The following is an 18,701-nucleotide window of genomic DNA, read 5'->3' as shown; positions in this document are numbered from 1 at the left end:
CTTTATAAGGTTCCTAGCTGGAAATAAAAATGTTTCAAAGAATAGAGTGCTGGTATGTTTTATCCTGTTGACAGGACACAGCTGGCTAGCTAAGCTGTGTTCAGAGCAGATTGGTGGTGTTAGTTTGAATTTATTTTAGAAATAATTATAAGGAAAATATTCCTATGATGAAGTATATTATGTGAATGACTACCACGTTTCTTTATCAGGTGACTACAAATTTATGCTGAGGTATGTTAGAGAGAAAGATTATATCTGGAAGAGATTTCTTGTTTAACCTTGGGTGAGTTTTTTATTCTTTCTGTGCCTCAGTTTCCCATCTGTATAATGGAGATAACAAGGTTTTTTAAAATACTTTAAAACATATGTCATGCTATTCAGATTTTAACCTTCTTAAAGCAAAGATGCTTTCATACTATTTGTACATTCGCATTTTGAGCAACGACAGATAAATCTTGTTTGGGACTGCTTCTGTCCCCCTCATTTAAAATAGTTGATTTCAAGTAAGATTAGAGTGTGCATTTTAACTGAATTGCAGCTAGTCAGAATAAAGATGAAGAATTCCAGGTAGTTGGCAAATCACAACTCTGGCAACAGGAAAATATGGATGAAACCTATTTTGTTAGTTCGTAAATCCTTCTGTAAAGAATTTATTTTGGGATGTAAAGCCTTCTGACCTGCTCCTGCATATCTTTTGGGCAGGTCAATATACTGAGCTTTATGAAGTGATAAAGAAATGCTCAGTTTTCCATTTTCAACCCCACTGTGTACTTGATATATCACATGATGTTTCTCACATCCCAAATAGCACAAACTAGATAAAAAATTTTCCCTTCACCTTCACCTCCTCCAAATACTTTTTCAACCACTGCACACAATTATTGTAGCTTTTTGGACATGAACTATTTTTCACTTTTATTTCAGGCCTTCACAAAAAAAAAAAAAAAAAAAAAAGGGGAGTTACCTGTTTACTTTTAAATGGCACCAGTATTTCCTTGGAGCCTATTTCATCTTGCTGAGGAACTCTAATCTGTCAGCACTTTGACAGTAAAACTAATGAAAGTAACCTAAATTCATAAATACCCTTAAAAAAAGATCTGTTGTGCAAAATTTGCAAGCAGATGTTCACACCCAGTCTTAACAACATGGAAGAAAATGTTGTCTTTGAAAGCCTATTTGTGTATTAGACTGCAATATCTAAATTGTATATACTGCAGCACCATGCTATATATACTGCATAAATAATACTTGCAAGCATCTTGGTTGCACAGCCTGAAGTTAACAAATGCACTTATATCAGGTAGATGTTTCAAGAAGGGGGCCTGGAGAAATAATTGCACCTATCTGAATTTCCGTTGCTTAAGATACAGAAAAAATATTTTCCATTATTTTATTCAAGAATCAATTTATACAACAGAATTCTTTTTCGTCTGTTAGAAAAAATTTGGCTCCTAAAATCTACTACAATTATCTTATTTTCCTTAGAAATGCACAGCAGACGTCAGTGGCTGCTAAGTCAGCACCCATGTGGACTCAATGATTGCAACAATTTTTCTTGTTAGGCTTCTTAACTTGCAGGTTGATAATAATGCTTGTCCTCTTGGTGTTGCTCTGAGAGTGGTGTGAGGACTACGTTATTTCTAAATGAGTATCTTTCTGGGCATCTTCCGTTAGGTGGTGAGGATTGCCGAATCCCCCGGGGATAAGTTATGTGGAATCCTGGCCCACAGCCCTGTCCTGTCAGAGAGATAAATCATGTTTCTGGATTCAGCATCCCCAGACACTGAGGAGGAGGTGGAATCCATTGTCGTACAAGGGTTCATAGAGCTCTAGCTCTTGGTGACATATTGCTTGCCACCACCAGAAAAGCTGTGTGCTGTAGGCTGCTTTATATAGAGCAAATCACTTCATGCCTAAATCTATCATGCAGGCTGTTCCCTCATGTAGTGCAAAGGGCATAATTCTATAAAAGTATTTTGTTCTCTGTACTTTTATCAAGTTGAAGATCTGTGTTTCCTTTATGAACTGAAGACAATCTCAGCTCTTACCCATATTCTGTAGTTAAAGAGGAATAAATTGGGATAATTCTGGTAACTATTAAATAATAACAGCAGACCACTGCTGAGAAATACTGTATTTGAAGAAGGCAGGACATACGTTGAAAGGGATGCCAGGACAGATCTTAGTCTACTTGAGATTAGACCAGGTGTTGTAATTGGGGAAAAAAATGGACAATGATTTGGCACACTGACTGCTTGGCAGGTGTTTGAGAACTGTAAATGCTTATATATTGAAAGTACATCAATTACTGCCACTTTCCTTTTCCTTTGAGCTAAGAACTGCAGACAGTCATTAGGTTGCAACTAATTTAGGATACACAGCCTGATTTATAATTAAGTTGTTGGTTTACAAATGGTGTAAAAGGAAATGTTACGTGGCCAGAGGACTGGTGATACTAATGGATTTTAATAATAATTGGAACTCTGTCCTGGGGGGGGTCTAAGCTATACACACAGGACTCCTATTATTTAGCAGATGTTACAGCACACTGGCAATACAAAGTTATCCAAACAAAAATCACATAAATCATGTGATTTCAAAAGAGAGATGAAGACATCTAAATTAGGAAAAGACAAATGTTTATACCAAATGGCCTTAGACGTCCCACTCTTCTCAAATCAGAGCTATTATTGTTAGAAAGCAGATGAACTACCAGTAGATAGTGAGCAGTTTGAAATTATGATGTACAAATACATCTTGTAGCAGTCTATTTATAAAGCAGAAGACATTCTGGCCATGATTCATTGACTAAATGTAGGTGTTTGTCTTTATTTTAGATGCTGTGGGGTATCTTGTGTGGCCTCTGTCAACCGTCAGAAATGTGTGGGTCTCCCTTAAGTCCCATATTTTGGCACATGTAACTATCTGTTAGTTCTTTTGTAGATTGTTTTGAATGCCTTATGAACACTCCAGTAGCATTAGGTGTTCTATATTAGTCAGCTGAATTGAGCCCTTTATGTATGAAAGGAATTATGAGAGTTTTGCATTTCAATGGGAAAGGTTTTTTAGATTTCATTACAATTTTATTCTTTCCAAAAGTGAAGTTCTGCTCCCTCTGTCAATTCAAGACATACATGCTTATTTTAATGCAAAGCAAATGAAAAAGAACTGTTTTCATTGCTGTTTGATCTCTAGAGTTAACATGAAACAAGCTGGATCTGCCTTATTTTTAGGAATCACCAACCTAGTTATTGCAGTTTTCATTTAATAAACCCTGTGCAAATATAAGAAGTGAGGTTTCCAGATGTCATGGGGACATAAAATTATGTTGGTCTTGGTTCAGACAGCTTGGCTTTGCCTGCAGAATTGAATTCTACTGGAAGTGCTATATGGAAGGAAGAAAAAGAACATCATTGCCTGTTCTTAATATCTCAGCTAAGCTTACTGTGTCAGCACTTTGGAGCAGAATCTTTTACACATATGATAAGCACAGGTGATCAGGTCCACACCAAGAGGAGGGTAATTACAATGATATTTAGAAGCATTATTTGTCAGAGGGCACCCTCACTTTAACAAGAAAATACCTCAGTAAAATGGATAAAACAAGTATTACAGGTGAACGAGTGTGAGGAATTATTTTTAACAATAACTCTCATTTTTATTTTATGAAATCTTGAAAGATGCAGGCCCTGTATGTCACTGTAAGAGAAGTGTAGTATAAATTTTACAATAGTGTCAAAACCCAATGTAAAAGCATAAAATGATATTCTTGTATTATATAAAAAAACACTAAAAGGGTAATATAAAAATACTGTTTGGATTCCTGGGATGATATAAATTCACTATCATAATGAAGTAAGATCAAAGTCCTTTATACAGTAATTACATACTGGTACTAGGCTCACTTACAAGCCAAATGATTCAGCTAATGTACCTTTGGCATTAGCCTGTACACATCAAACCCTTTTTATTGAGAAGATAAACATTGCTTCCACTACCATCTTAAATTATGCTTGCAAATTCTGAACTACCACCTGGTTTTCTGTCCAAAAGACTGTTTGAGGAAAACATCTTGTTCACGCCAAAAATCTGATAATCCAAAACCATTTAAGAGATATTTGCTATAATTGAAGATGGCAATTTCTGCTTCTGTGCACAGTATGAATTCTGGAATTGCATATTGAATTGTCCTATGCCCTTAATGTTTGATAATTACAGATTCTTAATGGGTGTCCCAGAAAAAAAAAAGGTTATGTTCCTGTGCCAAAGGAATCAGATGCTGGCCATTCTGCAAGCATTGTCTCCAGATTTACTTCAAGGAAGAACTGAATGGCTTGTAACTGCTTCTGCATGCCCTAGAAGTTAATGGATTACTTTGGTGTTTTTATCACATTATTAATTTTCTATTTGTTTCTGAAGGGCCTATGATTTGTGATTTCTTTATGGGAACAGATTCTGATCGCATTTTTTCACTTAGTAATGTACAAATACTTAGAAATACTGTTAAATATTTCACATTTTGTAGTGGGTTCACAGTTTACAGAAAAGAAAATGAAGGAAGACTTTTTACTAGTACATTATTACAAGATGGCATCATCTGTTTCTTCTCTAGTTCAGTGAAATACTTAATTTGAACTTTGGGTCTATGCTTAAAGACTTTGGTAATTTTGGATCTGGCTCACAAGTATAGGATCTCTTCTCTAAATGTCTTTGAGATACATTTTCAAAGGATAATAATAGACCTTATATAGTATTTTTGTCATAGATCCCAAAGTGCTTTGTAGTGGAGGTGCACAGCAATATTTTCATGCTATGGTTGCTTTGCTTCAATTTCCTCCTACAATATTGTTTTGCTGATTGATTGGATACCAAGCAAAAATGGATTAAAAATCAAATATAAGAATAAATGCAGTTTATTATTTTATACTATAAAGGAAAATAGCATGCAATATGATAAAAGGAAACAGTACTAGTTATTATGCACAATATGATAAAGAGCAATAGAAGCAAAGCATGAAATCATTACTGCAAAGCATTACAAAGAAAAGGATACATCACCAATTACCACCTTAACATCATCCATATACTTGGTGACAAACAAAAACAGCTTACACACGTAGTGTATGCAAACTTTTAAGTTTAGGCTAAGTGCAGGCATGCACTATGTCATGATTTGTAAGGTTCACACATGCCAGGGATGTTGACCAGATGCCTGAGTGTGGTGGAGTTACTGTCATACCATAGTGCACACAATATTTATTGTCTGGATGTTCCTGCTCATATCTTGCTTGTTTGGGGAGTGGGGGCTCAAGACAAACTCCCTGAACTCACTGTCCAAGTTAAGAGATCCCTAATTAAAGACCAAGGCTTTTTCATAAGCACTAATCAATTTAATAAGTTTTCACTACAAATGTGCATATTTAATTTCTCTCCAGTATGGACTAGAATAAAAAAGGCATTGTAAGAAAAAACATCAAAAAGAAACTAAGAAAAAAAATCCATGTGTTAGAGTAAGACGTGATTTGCCCTCTCAAAGCAGTGGATTAAGTGGTAGGAACACAGTAGACCACTTTCTAAAAGGAAAGCAAATTAAGACTGATGAATTTTTAGAATTTCATTCAGTATATTAGTAGAAGATTGGTAAATAGCAGAAGCTCAAAATAACAATGACTTCACTTGGGAGAATGTGGGATGAATTTTGGTTTATTTTGTATCACTACCATTTAGCGAAGTGTCTTGGTGAAACTAAGGAAGACTTCTTCCTACTTTCTGATTTCAAGCTAGTGCCCATGAGGAAGCCCTGTCTATGGTTGTTGGGGTCACACATGAGTTCACATATGGGAGTTCAGTGGCCTCTGCATTTGGAAGTGCTGGGCACACATATAGATATCAAATCATTTTTTTCTGGGCAGCTGAATGAAAATGTTGATTAGAGGTCCATAGTGAAAAGGAAGGAATGGAAATGCCAGCTTTTCAGAAAGGAATAGCAAATAATTGATTTTGATGAACAGAAGTTGGCTCATATTTTCAGTGCCATCTTAAATTTAAATTATTCCACTGCAAAATCAAAATGAAAACAAAATGAAGATGCAGAGAAAGAATTTAATGTGAGACAAGTTTGAAAAGATTAGACTGTTTATGCAGATGTATAACCTGAAGTTTTATGCAGATGTATAACCTGAAGTTTATAAAGAATATTATTTTGAAGATTTTATTTGTCTTTTCTCAAAAGAAAAAACAAAGGAAATACTTAATACGTTGGAACTGGAAATTATACCAAATGCAATTTTTAAAGATAATAATTAGCCTGTGGAAGTCTAAAAATGTGGTAAAGTATGTACTATAAAGACAATGGGAATTTTTTCAACAAATGGTTTTTCTACATGTAAGTGAATAAGCCAAACATTTACTGTAGCAGTTAGGGAGGAGCTTCCTCAAAGCCATGTTTTCTCGTGATTTTCCATCAGATTTCATGTTTTTTCTATAGCATCTCATAGCAATCACTGCTGAGACAAGATTTCAGAGCAGCTGAATAGCAATCTGATGCAGTCTGACATTTTCTCTCTTTGTGATGATGATGGTCATTTCTATTGTCTCTTGAAAGCTGAACAGATATCAGTACAGGGAAAAGGGGGTATGGAGAATTGGGAGCATTTATATGGTAGTAAATGAAAAGGTTATGATGAAATACGTACCGAGTTAATGTTAGGTAAGTGTGTGTTTCTGTTCATCATTTGTTAGGAGAGGCAGGAATAAGTAAAAATACAGACTAAGTGTTTTGTGCAGCTTCACACAAGCACATCATTGAAGCCAAAAGCATTGTAGAAATACAGAAAAAAGTAGATTTGTATAATAGGAATGGAAATAAAGATTTTTGATTTAAAGAAAACCCATCATGCTTCAAGCAAAAATTGGCCTTTTATTGGCGAGTCTTAGGAGGAGACTTCCTTGATAGGTACATTGCACTTGTTTGTTTTAGAAGGTTGTTTGACTTAAATTTTCTCAGTAACTCATAGTGTCTATTATTAGAGAGAAAATTCCCGACTAAGGTGGACCAGCAGTTTGGTTGAGCTTGGGCATGTCTATTTCTACTCTGAAGCTAACTCTAATTTTCTGCTGGTACTGTGTGTAACAATCCAAAGCTAAAAAATGTTTTTTTAAAGTAGTGGCACATCCTCGAGTCAGGTCATTCACCTGGATTTCATAGGATAGTTCATGTTGCTTGGAGTCAGTACTTTGTGCGCAGATTGAACAGCCAGTCCTCCAGGGCGGACGACCACACAAATCTAAGACAATTAACAAAACTTCAGGCTGAATACTAAGATACAACTCCCCTTAACGGTAATGAGGCGAGGCTTACATATGTAGCAGTAAAATACCTGAGTGATCAGTTCTGCATACCCTATTTTCAGTTAGTGGCAGCAGGGCAATTGACTGGTTTACTGTACTTTTATGATACACATTAAAGACAGCTCACCCGTGCTGTTGCTTTGGGTGGTTTTGTGGGATGTTACATACTTCTGTAACAGTATTTGGTCATTTGTACAAATAGCCCAGGGGTGTGTGATACTGTCCTGTTCCCATACTTTCAGGGCCTGTGCAGTTTTACAGCCTTGGGTGCCCCCAAGGCTGTAATTATGACAACGTTGTTGGTATGGGTTAGAATTAAATTCTTTTTGGCTTATAGTGAATATTTTTATAGAAGCTATTACAATACTAAGTTATGCAGACAAAGTGGTAATGAGTCAGGAACTGGCACACTGTCCTCTGAGTCAGGATATTAGGGGGCATTGTGTACCAGAGGTACTTTCTTCTGGCTAGCTGCAGATCTGACCATCTGTGGTCATAAAAGATCCTGGGAATATTTTTGTAATAACCTAGTTTAGTGACCAAATTTGATTATGAGTAATGGCATTTGAATGAACTTCCCAAATTATTACTATTACTTCTTTTATAAAATATGCTTTGTCATGTTGTCCTGTTTATATATGTAATTTTATGCATTTTAATCTGCTATTAATTATATCAAAGGCCCAAACAAAGCTATTGTTGCAAATAATTTGCAAAGCTGTGGAACTCTCAGATCCCTTGTGAATACTGATCCTTTTAACTATGCCTGTGGGCATAAGCAGTTCAGGCGCTGACTTGAGATGATCAAAGGTTGTCTGTAAACAACAGATGCATGACTTCTTCTGTCCTGTTACGCCTCATGGGCTTGAAAGTCACTAACCACACTGTTCTTCCACATTTAAAAGCCTACAAGCAATCTAAACAAACAATGAGAATTTCAGTAATCTACTGGGATCTTATGAATGTTACAAAGCATGCTGAACACACATTGAAATAAAAGGCCTGTTGTATTCTTGGGAAATAAATAACTGCCCTTCATTTCATTTCTATTAGAATTCAAGATAAATTTTAAGGTGTTTGAGTAGTTAACTGAAATGTGATTTGATTGATTCAATACACTGAAGGAACTATGTTGTTAATTCCTGTATTAATTTCCTTTGAAAACTCCTTGCTGGATATTTTTAATTCACATACAGCTGGCATATACTTTTCCTTCTATTACAGTTTAGAACAATACAACATACCTGGTCAATTTTGTAACCCTACTATGTGATATAGTGATTATATACAGCTGAAATTTAACAAAGCATGTCTTCCCTAAGATAAGACAGAGGAAAATGTTTAATAACTATCTCAAAATTATTTTTTCTAAGTTATCGTTAAAATGGTAAATAACAAACTGGAGTAGAATTTGATAGACATTTGCATCCAGGGGCTTCCATCACTGATATTTTTCATCCCTTCAGCCTTGTCACCTCTAGTAATCAAAAACCTTTTGAACTTCTGTGATGGAGACCTGAAGTGGCAGTGTGAGATAGATATCACAGAGCTGTCCCATCCACTACCAGTTTAGATTGCTCTAAGAGACAGGGTTGTTTTTTAAAAGTGGGTGGGTGTAGAAGCCTAAGATGGAAAGGTTTTGCTTTCCTTTGCAGGCCACAAAAAAGAAGTAATTACTCCTTTGTATCTTCTGGAAGTGCTCAATAGTTATAATGTGAAAAGTATATTGTCTGAAAAAAACGCCAAAACACAATCCCCTAACTACTGAAGTGTCATCTGACTGCAGGGCTTTACATTGCTTATTGTGGACCAAAGGCCTGACTTGGAGTCCCATAGCTTACTCTTCAAGCTGGGGAGAGCTGGATCCCTCACAGAAGCAGTGAACTGAGGGGCTGTAGAAGCAGGAGCCTTCTTGGTGGCTAGGTCAACACAATGAAAAGGGTGCACCCATGGCTGGGTGCATTCACACAGCAGACTGCATGTGACATGCAAAAGTCAGGGAAATTATAATGTATCTTGACTTCCAGCAGTGAAAAGGACAAGCAAGTGTAAATCCCACAAGTAACCACCTGGGACAGCAGGCTGAAGGCATGAGGACTTAAAATGACACACAGAAATAGATTCTAGGGTTATGCCCAGCCACCAAAGAAAGCAGAAATCCTATGGGCAGGTATCCAGTGAAAAAGCTACTCTCACTGACTTGGAAAAATAGTGGGCAACTAGAGGACAAAGGGAAAATGTGACACAGTAGCAATATTATGTTGTTGATATCAGTGTCTCATTGTCCCATAGGTTTGAAGTTTGAGGAAATGCAAGAAAAGTTTGGTGAGGAATTCTTCAATATCTGCTTTGATGAGAATGAAAGAGTTCTTCGAGCTGTAGGTGGGACCCTTCAAGACTTCTTCAATGGCTTTGATGCTTTGCTGGAGCACATTAGAACTTCATTTGGAAGACAGGCCACCCTGGAATCCCCTTCTTTCCTATGCAAAGAGCTCCCTGAAGGCAATCTCATGCTTCATTATTTTCACCCACATCAGATTGGTGGGATTTGCAATGATGGGAATGATAAGGCAGCAGCAAAGAAGATCTACCGTTTGGAAGTGGAAGTAGAACAGGTCGCTAATGATAAGTTGTGTTCAGAGGGGACAAACCCAAGTAACTGCAGCTGTCTGACTTTCCTTATCAAAGAACATGAAAATGCAAATATCACAAAAGCACTTCCACCAGGAACTTCCCAGTCCCCCTTAGACCTGAGGATTAGCATCAGCACCTTCTGCAGAGCTTTCCCCTTTCACCTGATGTTTGATCCAAACATGCTAGTTCTCCAGCTTGGAGAAGGTCTTAGGAAGCAGCTCAGATGTGACACTCATAAAACTCTGAAATTCCAAGACTGCTTCGACATAGTTTCTCCTAAGATCAGTGCCACATTTGAACGAGTTCTCCTGAGATTATCTACTCCCTTTGTAATTCGGACCAAACTTGAGGATTCTGGCTCTGAAAATAAAGATAAGGTAAGAACATTAATTTGGAAGGGGATGTGTGTATATGTGTACGATGGGAGAGGATTATTTACTCAGAAGCAGCTCAAGTCCTGTGTACTCTGAAAAGCTCACTTACGCCTTGCGAACAGGGGCTAAGTGGTATTTCCCAGCCAAGTGAATATTTTCTGAAATTATTTATAACCTTTGCCTGTGATGCTGTAGCAGATCGTGACATTGCCGTTCAGAAAATTGTGCACTTGGAGTTGAATAGTATAGCTTAAATCAAAAGGTTAAGGAATTTTACAAAATGCCCATATCTAATCCTTAATTTTACTCCAGTTGTATTATGATACGAATAATAGTAATTAAGCCATTTACTGGAGAATAGCTTTGAATATGCTTTCTGAAAGACTCTCACTGCAGGGTTCACACTACCACTTGATTATATCCTACTTCCCTATTTTGAAATGCTGCTTTCCTTTGTTTTTGTTCTTATCTCTCACTCTGCACTCAAGGGAACCAGAGCTGTAAGTGGTACCAAATGTTACTTATGCCAGTTTTAATGCTTCCTAGTAATTTAAACAGGCACTTGTCCTGCACTGCCTCTTCCCTCAGCGTTTTAGAAGAGAGCTACCTTAAGTAGTGAGGCCTATGTTAAGTTCAGTGCATCCCAGGTGAGTTAGGTGAGTTGGAGTGGACCTCTCCAAAGGCTGAATGGAGTTTGTCTCATTGCATATCCTTGAATTATGGGAAAACTCTTTGGTGTGAATCTGGGTTCCAGCTTTATGCACCAAAGTACTTCTACTTAATGCTTACATTGAAAGCCTGTGTGTGGGTGCCTTGGAAATACTGCTGCCCTAAGTGAAGGAATTACAGAATTTCAGGGTTTTTAAGAGATAGCACCCAAAAATAGTCAGTCTCCATCACACTGGATACTCGGACACCTACGTTCTGCCTCTGGATGCCACATTTATGGTTTAGATGGTCTGGATATAGTTTGAGAAATTCCACCTCTGTTTTGCTTCCTACACTGACCCAGCATTTCAGAAAGACTTCTGTGGAACTGCATATGCTGTTCCGGGTTCTTTCCCACTCATCAAGGTGATCAGCTCCTGTGCAGGCATGTTCAGCTACGGAGTGGGGGATCGCGGTGTACAGGGAGGTTTCCTGAGCAGGGGAGAACCCAGGAGAGTGCAGAGACCTGCCAGGAGCCGGCAGCTCACACAAGCAGCTCACAAGGTGGGGGTGGGGCCGGAGGTGGCCACAGCCACCCCCAGTCCCACAACCGGCAGCCTGGAGGAGCAAGGCAACCTGGAGTGCTGAGCAGGCAAACAAGGTGTGAGGCAGCAGCCAGGGCATGGGTGGCATTTGGCATGGCAGTTGGTGTAGGAGGGCGCTGCTTCAAAGGAGGGACATTACACTGGCTGAGTGGAGAGGCTTGAAGTACACATAACCCATCAAGTGGGCACCATTCTGTGACCATCTGCATGGGTCAAGGGTGCTCATCCTATCTGACCCTCATGGCAGGATGGGGAGCACTCATCTGAGAGCAAAGGCTGCAGCTCTGGCAGGGGAGTCTGCACCATCTACCCCAGTGGTGGCCAGTGCCTCCACCCAGACAGAGCTGCTGAAGCGATAGGCTGCAGTGCAGACCTTGGGCTGCAGGAAGTGACCAGACCTTTCTCCTGGTGCTGGGGCAGGCAGCAGACCTGCCGGAAAAGGTGTGCCCAGGTGGAGGAGCTCCTGCAGCAGGTAGCTGAGCTGCAGGAGGAAGCAAGAAGGCTGCATAGCATCAGGGAGGCTGAGAAGGAGTTAGAGAGCTGGTTCCAAGCATGGTCTGCAGTGGACCTACAGCCAAACGTTGACGAGAAGCTCAACATGACCAGGCAGCGTGCACTTGCAACCCAGAAAGCCAGACGTATCCTGGGCTGTATCAAAAGAAGTGTGGCCAGCAGGTCAAGGGAGGTGATAGTCTCCCCTCTGCTCCTCTTTTGTGAGACCCCACCTGGAGTACTGGATCCAGCTTTGGGGTCCCCAACATAAGAAGGACATAGACCTGTTGGGAGTGAGTACAGAGAAAAGCCACAAAGATGATCAGAGAGCTGGAGCACCTCTCCTAAGAAGACAGGCTGAGAGAGTTGGGATGGTTCAGCCTGGAGAAGAGAAGGCTCTGGGGAGACCTTGTAGCAGCCTTCCAGTACGTAAAGGGACCTACAGGAAAGCTGGAGAGGGACTTTTTACAAGGGCATGTAGTGACAGTACAAGTGGTAATGGCTTTAAACTGAAAGAGGGTAGATTTAGATTAGATACAAGGCAGAAATTCTTTACCGTGAGGGCGGTGAGGCACCGGCACAGGCTGCCCAGAGCAGCCGTGGCTGCCCCATCCCTGGCAGTGCTCAAGGCCAGGCTGGATCGGGCTGTGAGCAACCTGGTCTGGTGGGAGGTGCCCCTGCACATGGCAGAGGGGTTGGAGTTAGATAATCTTGAAGGTCCTTTCCAACCCAGACCATTCTATGATTCTATGATTATTCAAAATACTTTTGACAGCAGTTTTGACATGACAGTCATGTTTCCAGCCCCTCTTTGTCACTGCTCTTCAGCACCAATAAACATGTTTCTGCTGCATTTTTCCACTGGAAACAACATGTTCCCCTGTAAGGGCTCTTTCTGAGAAAAGGCTATGTTGTCTGGGTGCCAGGTTGCAGAGCTATTATGCCACACTTGTCTGTAATGAGGGACGTGGCCAAAGCCCCCCAGTGAGGGGTGTGCCCAAAGCTTCCCACATTTTAAGAACAGGGGAAGAAGAGACCTCCTTATATGAGCATGGAGGAAGTAAACAGCTTGGTGGAGTGTGAACTGGCTGTAAAGGTGCTTTGCTGCACATAGGCGTATTCTAGGGCAGAACTTAGGTGGATAAGTGATTGTATATAATCAGCAAATTATGTATGTAATAAAGGATGTCACTTGGGGTCCAGTGCCTTCATATGCCACAAATGGTGCCCGGACAGAGACTTGAGGAAAAAGAAAAAAAGAAACTGGTGGTATAGCCCAGCTGAACCAGGGAAGACTGATATGTGAAGACAGATACACAAGCACTCTCATCACCACTGCAGGATGGTAGTTGAGCGGCTGGGAGCCATGGGACAGTCATTAATATGGGAATAGAAAAATCAGGAACAGAAAAATCATATGGATGTTTTGGACCAAATCGCCCCCCACCCACAGATTCTGCATTTTGGGCAAAACTGACTGAGTCATCACATTCTGGTGAGTTGTCCGAGATTATAGTCTTTTGAAACAAACATTCCGTTGGTAATTGTGTTTGTCCTTTTGCAACAATAGGATACCATATCCAGTAGAGGCTGTATGAGTATCACTCATGTATTTGCAGCAAGGAGCAAGAGAAAAACCTGAATCTTTTCTGTGCTGTTTTGCAACTGTGACTAGATCTGTAGATTTAAATTGTACTGTGCATTTTATTGATAAAGACCTGAAGAAAGACTTGAGCTGAGCAGTTCTGAAAGCAAGAGAAAGAGTGTATACTACAGTGCCTTAGATCAGTGCAGAAAGGAGGCTATGTGAAAGGGAGACGTGGAATTCAGTGCATTCCTCATCTGATACCAGGTATAGCCACCAGCTGTGTGAGAACAACTCCCGTATGAAGCTGTAAGAGAACAGAGATGCTCAGTTAAAGACTTTTGGATCAGATCGGCATTTACTATGAAATTGTACACTGCCATTGCAGAAGGATATGGTAATGACCCTATATGATTGTAAAGAGCTGTGTCATATGACGCTTACCTCTATATAGTGTACCGTTTTGATAATGAAGTACCAGGACAGGGCTACTGTGCAGACAATGGATAACTTAACAAACATGAAAAATACAGGTTAGGGGCCTCAGTGGATCCCTGCTCGTCTTGTTTGACCAGCTGATCATGGACCTCCTACCAATGATGAGCCAGAGAACAAGCCAGAATAATGCAGATCTTCCTGCTGCTTCTTTCCTTGCACCTGGCATTGCTGCTGTACAAGCTTTAACCACATTGAACAAGTTAGGCTGTGACATGAAAAATATTGATGCGTGGGTTTGTTGTATTGTTAGGGATTTTTTGGTCACTGTTATATGTCTACCGTGTTTGATGAATCTGATGTAACCATGATACAAAGGGGTATACACAGCCTTGACCTTATCCAATTTAACAAACAAAAAAGGGGGAATTGTAAGGGTTCTTTCTGAGAAAATGCTTTGTTTGTTGTCTGGGTGCCAGGTTGCAGAGTGATTATGCCACACTTGTCTGTAATGAGGGGCATGCCCATAATTCTGTGCACACCTGTCTGCAATGAGGGGTGTGCCCAAAGCTTCCAACATCTTAAGTATGGGGGAAGAAAAGACCTTCTCATATGAGCATGAGGAAGTAAACAGCTTGGTGGAGTGTGAACTGGCTGCAAAGGTGCTTTGCTGCATGTAGGTATATTCTAGGGCAGAACATGGGTGGGTAAGTGCTTGTATATCATAAAGGATCTCACTTGGGTTCTGTGCCTTCATATGCCACATTCCTCCAAGAGAAGCAAACCAGTTCTTCTGATTTTGTATGAATTGATGCAATTCAACGTATTTAAAACCAAAAGGGAGTTTATTTTTCGATGTTTGTCCTTTAATTATGAAAAGGAAATATGTGAGAAGTTTGGAGGTGTTTGCTCTGAGCTACCTTTTGGCACAGTCATTTCTCCTTTGAAAGAGGCTTGTTCCATGTTCCTTCCTCCTTCCAAGCCTGCCCATCCCTCTCAGGCACTTTCCCCTGCCCTGGAACAGTCACAGCCCTTCAACCATCTTTTCCTCTTTATCAGTCTTCTGTTTTATCACCCTGAAGAGGATGATTGTGGTGGGGGTGGAGTATTTAAAAACTTTTTTCCTAGTCTAGTTAGAAGTTAAACAAGCAAAACACTCTCTTACATGGGCAGGGTTCATATGCTTGTGGCTTACTCATAGGAGAGGTGGCAGGGACCTGAGCTTGCTGGAGGCAGGTTTTAGCAGCCAGTTTGGGAAGCAACTCTATTTCAAAAGCTTGTTCTGTACCATCAAGCTGTGCAGCTCTGAGTTCATCCTTGTGTCATTGCTGTGGTTTGTACTATATGTCATGAATCTAAAGAGCAGTGGGCTTAACTACCACTTGGGAGAGTGACCCTCTGTATCTGTACCTTAAAGTGACGTGTAAGGTCAGGCTGAACAAGAAGTATCAGCATTAGCACTGTAGGAGCAATTCAGATTTTCTTGAGAAGCATGTAAAAGGAAATGGTAGCAAAGGAAATTTTTTGTCTGCCAACAGTTAGGAGAAAAATTGTGTCTCGAACAGTAAGATGTAAATTAGAGAGAAAATGGTGATGGTGAGGTGCAGGGGACCTGAGGTAAATATTGTGCTGAAAGCATAATTAATCTGAGGACGTCAATTATAGCTGAAGAGGTGTTTCCTTCTGACTCACTTGTTTTATAAGCACTTTCTCAAAGTTTCTGAGAGTAGTTAAACAAAGTTTTGTGAGTCATAAAATGAAGCTGAGCATGTGATGTATTTTGCTAGATATTCCCTTTTCTTCCAAAATCAAAGGTTGGGCAGATTCAGAGGTTGTGGTTGTCTTGCTTACGTAGATTTTGAGAGGAGAGACATGGCAATACTGTGAGTTGTGATCAAGTTCTTAATGTCTCCTTGATAAAAAAAAAATAATAAATAAATAAAAAAAAATTGAGCCTTGGGAAATGTATGTTGTATTATTTTCCCAGAGCTCATGTTGCTCATTTTGAAATTCTTTTTGATTTGCCAACACTTGTTTGAAAGTTTAATATCGGGCAGGTAGATCATTGGCTCCAAACATGACCTTGGGTATTTCCCTACCACTGGTATTTCTGTCATACACCTCTATTCAGTTCATACTGAAATTGCATGCCACTTATAGCTATTTATCTTTTTTTTAGAAATTTCTGATTTTGCAATAATATCAACACTTTTCAGTTACTTTAAATGGCAGTTAAAGGGATGTGACCCAGACAACTCTGCTCTGGTTTTGAAGCTGTTCAGATATCTCAGTGGTCTCTCAAGAAATACGAAGTGTTTTTAAAGGCTTTGTGATGAACAGAAGACCTTCCAGCCTCTCTCCAAAGCACTTTTATCTTCATTCCAATACATAAATTAAATCTTTTTTAAGACTTGCAGTGAGAAAGACAGAGTAACAAAACAGTTTTAGTTCTGTCACCAGCTCTGTGTTCAGATGAAAGTAAGTCACAAATCATCATTCCCCAACTCAGCCCCCATAAGCAAATTAAAAAAACACCTGTTGTGACTTTCAGGGTGCTTAGTTCTTGTCCCATTTATGCAAAGGTTCATTTGTGTGCCTCACTTTGCTGGGAATTGAATCGCTGGAATATGTGACTTAGCTTTATAATGTCCTAAATTTCTCATGCAAGGCCTATGAAGTCTGATGATAGGTAGCACTTCCTGCAGAGATGTATATACACCTTCGCAGGAGTACAGCCTCATGCATGAACACATCCATATCGCAGCAAAGTTTTGTTTATTTGCTATGTCACCAGCACAGGATCCCATTACTGTAGGGACCAAATAAGGAAAAGAACTCCTCACCTGAAGAACATGGACTCTGTAGCTTTATTCTCAGTTTTCAACACCATCTGTACTCCTGGGTCATAGTTCTAATGTTTTGATGTTTCTTGGCTGGTATTTCAGTGTCCGTTATACAGTGGACACATGTGGACAATGCAAGCATTCATTCTGCGAAATAGTAAGCAATTGTATAAATTTATTAGGTCAGCTTTCTTATTGACTTTACCTGAACTTATCATAAGTTTGCAAGTAAACACACCTCTAAATCTGTGGAGAATAGGAACCAAACTCTACAAACGAATTCAGATTAAGACAGGATGTGATGGTTTACTTCCATCCTTTCTTCCCTCCCTCCTTCTGTCCTTGCGTTTTTTCTGCAGTGATTAAGTAATCCACACTGTTGCTTTGGCTTTTTCCTTGATTATTCTGCGTAGTCAAAATTGTCTATATGAACAGTTATGACTGTCTTTAGATCAGATATCCTAGTATGCGTAAAGCTTTTTAGATATATAAAAGCTGAGTGGGGGTGGCCACTGAGGTTTCCAGTTTCCCTATGAAGCTAAATTCTTGTGTGTTGTTTACAGTATGGTACAACCAGATGCTGAAGGGAGTATTCTCTGTTGCTCTACTTCTTGTACAAACATTCTGTTGTTTTTTACATTTCACACTAATTTTTATTTTATTCAGGGTGGGAGTTTTTTGGTTTTGTTTTGGGTTTTTTGTTTTTTTTTGGTTTTTTTGTGTTTAACCAGAGAGCTTCACTTGCATGCAACCAGATTTTCCAAATTTTGGATAATATCCCTAAATAACAAGATCACAAATATTGCTATTTCACCTCTCTAAGGAAACTCATTGTATACCTCTCTCTGGGAGCAATTATTTTTTCAACAATAAAAAATACATTTATTGTGGCAATTAACCATTTGGGATTGATAGCTTATAGCTTCACAGATGGTTAATGCAACTGTACTCCATGAGTTTAATGAACATGAATGGAGTCACATATGGAATGAGGTACAATTTAGATTGAGAGGACTGAGTCTGAACTTGTCTGCTGGCATGTTCTGAAGTCCATGTCAAGCCCATCCACTGAAGTTTCCTTTCCATGAAGATGGTGGCATGCAAGAGGGCTGATGGTTGCGCACTGCCAGCAGAACAGGAGCTGCCCTCCTCTAGGCACCACACAGTCCTCAGTGGTGGGTTCCTCTGGCCAAGCGACCTTCTGTGAAGCACCACCACTACCTCCATGCCATCACCTGTGGGCGTTTGCACAAAGCAGATGGGGTGTTTGCACACAAGTCTCTCCCTGACTCTCTCCCCTGTGCAGAGAGTATGTTGACATGACTGTTTCAATGTTCTGCTTGTGAGCACTGCACTACCTAGACATGTGGTATTAATGTTGCTGTCTCCCATCTGAACTTCTGCAGGACTTCTACTTCCATACTTTAAAAATAGAAGTCAATTCCTCATCTCTGTGGGTCACTGTCATTTTTAAGGCACATCATCTTTTACCATGTCTCTTTGCATATGTTATTTGTTTTCACAGAGCTCCCCAATGGATATTAACTGATTCTGCTGTCTCAATGACTTTGCCTTTCTCAAGCAGCACAAATCTTTCTTTTGGATGCCACCAAGGCCACATTTCAACTTTTCCTTGAAAGTACATCATAGGAATTTTCCATTTCATCTTTTTTTTTTTTTTTTGTGGACAACAAGACAAAACACAGCTGATAACTCAGTAGTAAGCTGTGCAGGT

At 39.7% G+C, this 18,701-nt stretch overlaps 1 protein-coding gene across 1 annotated transcript in view; it reads left to right on the top strand.

Annotated features, from left to right (window-relative positions):
• GUCY1A2 (guanylate cyclase 1 soluble subunit alpha 2) overlaps positions 1-18,701 on the top strand; it is a 178,112-nt gene that overhangs the window by 25,353 nt on the left and 134,058 nt on the right. The window contains exon 4 of the mRNA XM_037377177.1: positions 9,643-10,361. Within this exon, the coding sequence (XP_037233074.1) occupies positions 9,643-10,361 (719 nt within the window). The remainder of the gene's footprint in view (positions 1-9,642; positions 10,362-18,701) is intronic.

Source organism: Falco rusticolus, chromosome 2 (genome assembly GCF_015220075.1).
Source record: "Falco rusticolus isolate bFalRus1 chromosome 2, bFalRus1.pri, whole genome shotgun sequence".
Taxonomy (NCBI): domain Eukaryota; kingdom Metazoa; phylum Chordata; class Aves; order Falconiformes; family Falconidae; genus Falco; species Falco rusticolus.
This window is presented reverse-complemented; position numbering and strand designations above follow the sequence as displayed.